At 43.6% G+C, this 4,575-nt stretch overlaps 1 protein-coding gene across 3 annotated transcripts; it reads right to left on the bottom strand.

Annotated features, from left to right (window-relative positions):
• Positions 1 to 455: 455 nt before the first annotated feature.
• Positions 456 to 3,782, bottom strand: LOC124654062. Of its 3 annotated transcripts, XM_047193099.1 has the most exons (6): positions 3,658 to 3,782; positions 2,742 to 3,552; positions 2,305 to 2,632; positions 1,059 to 1,230; positions 824 to 988; positions 456 to 742 (listed from the first exon to the last, which is right to left on the bottom strand). In XM_047193099.1, exons 1-6 carry the CDS (start codon positions 3,690 to 3,692, stop codon positions 625 to 627), a joined length of 1,629 nt encoding a protein of 542 aa, XP_047049055.1. In that variant the 5' UTR covers positions 3,693 to 3,782; the 3' UTR covers positions 456 to 624. The 3 variants fall into 3 exon arrangements, 2 of the variants coding, with proteins under 2 accessions (XP_047049055.1, XP_047049056.1); XR_006988184.1 differs by lacking the exons at positions 456 to 742; positions 824 to 988 and adding an exon at positions 1,643 to 1,961 and having other exon boundaries at positions 2,135 to 2,632; XM_047193100.1 differs by lacking the exons at positions 456 to 742; positions 824 to 988; positions 1,059 to 1,230 and adding an exon at positions 1,606 to 1,961 and having other exon boundaries at positions 2,135 to 2,632.
• Between the last annotated feature and the right edge of the window lie 793 nt (positions 3,783 to 4,575).

Here is a 4,575-nt window from a genome sequence, read left to right as displayed (position 1 = left end):
GGTGCAAGCGATGGGTTTCCGGGAAGGAGTCGGTGTCGGTGCGGCGGTGGCGTTGGACCTTTTCAAAGTCGTGGTCGGAGACGGAGACGAACCCACGGCGGAGGAGGCACGCGCTTTTGCCTTTTGGTGGTGGGAAGGGGGCTATTTGATAAAATGCCCCACTTTACTTTGCCATTTGCCCCAAACGTCATGTTTACTTTGGCATAGCTCAAATGCCCCGTTTTACTTTAGCCTTTTGCTGAAATGCCCTGCTTTGGATTTAACAGGTTTCTCACTCTAATATTAGACCTGCTATGACTGATTTGCCCCTGCCTCTCATCTCTCATGCCTCTCCCAACCTACTTTAAATCTGACAGTTATTTTAGCAATTTTAACAGCATCTCTCTACAAACTAAATTAATCAATGACACACATTACAAATATGAAATAGATGCAAATACAGTTCACGTGAACACTCAACCATAGCCAAAGGAGCAGAAATTGATGTTTTTAGTTGCATCACAAAAGGAGTACAAATCTGATGTTTTTGGTTGCATCACAAAAGGACCAACATTCATAGCATACGTATTTTAGTGAGTCCACATCTCACAAATAACCAACAGCAACACCCAGAACTTGTCAAAGCTAGTTTCTTTTCTTCTTCCTTGGTGTTATCTTCTTCGGAGCGATCTTCTCGACATCTCGTGGTGGCGACACCATATGCTCTAGTGCTGCATCCTCAGCCATAGCCAAAGATAGTTGCCTACAAAAAGGAAGTTTGCAATGGTTAGAATCAGTTACAAAATCAGCGGTTTGATTGGAAGAGTAGAGTCAAGTTGTGCACCTTCTAGTGACCGGTCCAGGGCTAGCTTGGAGCGTAGCTACCATTGAGTTCTTTATAGGTGTGCACTGACTTTCAGAAATCGGTAGATCCACACATGCTGCTCTAGCAGCCGCCTCATCTATTGTCAATGCACCTCCAGCTGAGCTCTTTTTACTCTTTCTTTTTCTGTGAACAAAACATTAGTAAATTTGTGAAGAAATTTTGTTATGGAAAGTGACAAAACACATTTGAGTACCTTTTCCTAGTGCCATTTGTTGGGCAAGTATTCTGCCTATGGCCCAACACACCACATTTTTTGCATCTATTTTGGCTTCCCAGTCTTTTCTTTTCCTTTTCATTCCCTTTTGCCTTGCTTTTGCTACCACCACCTTCCAAGAAGCTCTTAATCCTGTTCTTCCTGCGCCTTCCTGCAGACACCTTCGGACGTGGTGGATACATTACAAAGCCAAGGTCCACCTTAGGCCATTGTGACTTATCTGTCAATGGCTCAACCTCTCCTTGGTAGGCAGCCCTAAACTTCTCCAATGAGAAATACTCATGAACATAGTTTTCAAGTGGGACATTCCTCTTTCCTATCAAGAAGACAAGAGCATGCCAACATGGTTTTCCGGTGTGCTGCCACCTAAGACAAGTGCATTCATGAGTATCTATGTTTACCACATGCCTTATGTTGTCATGTAGTATGTCTTTAACCTCAGCTTTTGTTGCACTAGATTTCTCAACCTTCAAGTGACCAAGACCTCTTGTCTGATTGTGTATTTGTTGTATCACAGCTGGAAGGATTTTGCCATTAAGCAAGGACCCAATTGTTCTCCTAACCTGAAATAACCTCATTACCCATTGTCTGTATGTGTCAGCTAGCTCATCAACAGGGAGATCCTTTATTTCTTTGATCCAAGCATTGAAAGACTCGGCAAGGTTGTTATGTATGTAATCACATTTGATCTCAGTGTTGAAGCTAGATCTCATCCACAACAAATTATGATATTGAGTCAAATATGGACCAACATCAGGACAAGCAGCAAGGACATTTTGCATGTGGTAAACAAAACGTTCAGGTCTATAGGTTTTAGCGGCTGGCCACATGTTTTTGTGAGTGTCACCATGGAATTTCTTCACAAAATTCTGCATTAAATGCCTAAAGCACTCTCTCTGTTCAGCTTGAGGGAAAACTTTCTTTACAGCATTTTCTAAACCTTTGCACGCATCTGTACTTACAGCAAGAAGAGGAAGTGGACCAATGGCCTTGCGCACTTGTTCCATAAACCATGTCCAGTTATCCTCGGTCTCTCCATCTATGAAGCCAATTGCAATAGGGAACATCCAATTGTTCCCATCTAGTGCTGTACATGAAGCTAAGTGTCCATTCCATTTACCGTTAAGAGCAGTAGAATCTATGCTAAGATAAGGCCTACAACCAGCAATGAATCCATCTATGCAAGGCCTAAGAGCCATAAAGAATCTGTGAAAGCAAATTTTACCTGCATCATCTACAATTGTGTCAACCTCCACTACACTTCCAGGATCTCTCTTTTCCATCTCTGCTTTGAAGTTGAACAAGAACTGAAAGCTATTACCCCAAGTGCCAAAAACCTCATCCAAAGCTTTCTCCTTGCCCTTCCATACAGTGTGATACTCCATTTTAACATTGTAAGTTTCCTGCAGCTTCTTCCTAAGGGCCTTAGCACCTATATTTGGCTCTTGTCGGAGTATCTTGATTGACCTTTGTTTCACCCATGCTTGAGATGCCATGGAAGATGTCACCTGGCTGCTTGAATAACACTTGTGGGGCCCCTTTATTTGGGTTATCTGCATACATAAAGATAGATATTAGTGAAACAACAAGTCACAATTCAATCGTTATGTTATTAACTTCATATATACATATAGATATTAGTGAAACAACAAGTCACAATACCCGTGTTGTTTTCTTATCGGCCATTACACGAGCTGTTATAGTCCATGGGCAACCATCGGCCAAACATTCGCCAGACCATCTAGTCCGATCAGCCTTTTTAGTGCCAAGATCAAATTCCTCATTGATGGCAAATTGTCGTATTGCCATTCTACAATCGTGCATAGAAGGAAACATAGTCCCAATCTCTACCGTTGGGTGGTCTATGTCATAGGAAATATTTAACTCTTCTGGCATGTTGTCATCAACTGCTATCGCAGCTTCATCTAACAGCTCCTTATCAACAACAGATTCAACTATTGGCGCAGGAGGATGAAGAATAGAGCTTTCATTAATGCCTAAGGCCAAACACATTTTTTCCTGAGATATAGGAGCATCCATGTTACCATCTTCTACTGTTTCAATCTCAATGGTGGACCAGTCTACAATGGGTAGATGATTTGCATTCACGTCACTGCAATGGCTAGCTGCACTTGATGGTATGTTAGCTAAGTCCACTACTTCAGCGAGAAGAAGGAATTGTTTTGATTCCCATCTGTCCATAAATGCAACAAGCAACTCGCTGTCATTTTGAATCATACTATCAACCCCTCCTACAGTCTTGTCTTCGCAGAAAAGATGCACATCCTGACATGAACCATAAGAAATAGACTCTCTCATTATGGATTTTAGCTTCTCCAATGTCATCCCTCTAATGTTAACCTGCTGCAAGACCACATCTTGCTTTGGAGAATGGACGAGAACACCATCACTAGGCTTGGCGACAAACTCGGCGACTCTAAAAGTTATTTTAAAAGTATCCTCTGCATCGCTCCTACTCGATTTGGAAAGAATGCAAGTTAGAAATCCACCACTAATCGTGTTATTCTAGCTCTACCATGAACAATACATAGTACCAAGATTAAGAGGAGAAAATTACCCATCAGGAGCCGGAGTACTGCGCCCAGAATCCATCTAAATCCCTAGTCCAGAGTCATCCCTCGATTCTAGGGTTTCTGCCTACCGCTAGAGTGAGGGCACAGAGGAAGACAGGGGCGCGGCGGAGAGGGGCGGGGAAGGGCGCGACGGAGAGGGGCGGGGAAGGGCGCGGCGGAGAGAGCCTTCGTCGCCGCGGCCGGCCGGTCGTCGCCGGCGTCGCCTGGGAGCCTGGCTCGTTCGCGTGGGAGAGAAAAAGCTGGAACGAGATGTGCACAGGCAGAGCTTAGATATTTCCACTCAAGGGTAAAAGGGTAATAACATGCTACAGATTAGATTAGATCAGAAGGAGATTATTTGAGTTAGCGCTAAATCAGTCTAATGGGGCATTTCAGCAAAAGGCTAAAGTAAAACGGGGCATTTGAGCTATGTCAAAGTAAACATGACGTTTGGGGCAAATGGCAAAGTAAAGTGGGGCATTTTATCAAATAGCCCGTGGGAAGGAGAGCGGTGGCCGGTGGGAGGCGGTTGCTGCTTTCGTTATCCTATCGTATCGGTTCAGGCACGAGCGCGTTCTTATCCGTTAGTCACGCCATACACGTGTGCTGACGTGGGTCCAACTGCGGATAGGAGTATCGAAACCGTGAACGGCCGCTGCAGTGCTGCGCACCTTGTCTTTCTACGCAGCGTATTTGCTTTTCCTTCTCTTTTTTCTCATATTTTACTTGTCGGTTTCGCTTCTATCTCAAAGCTCAAAGGCAGCAGAAGGATATATATTAGTACATCCTATATCTTTTTCAGAATTGTATATATCTACACTTCATTTCACTGAATCTATTCACTCATTTCAGTTTATTTTGTTGTTCGTACGTCAAGGGCTGGTCCTCGTCTTTTTCATCTTCCGGAAGGGTCTTTAGTTTTT

This window comes from Lolium rigidum, chromosome 5, assembly GCF_022539505.1.
Source record: "Lolium rigidum isolate FL_2022 chromosome 5, APGP_CSIRO_Lrig_0.1, whole genome shotgun sequence".
Taxonomy (NCBI): domain Eukaryota; kingdom Viridiplantae; phylum Streptophyta; class Magnoliopsida; order Poales; family Poaceae; genus Lolium; species Lolium rigidum.
The sequence above is the reverse complement of the archived record's forward strand: the minus strand, read 5'-3'. Positions and strand labels throughout refer to the sequence as shown.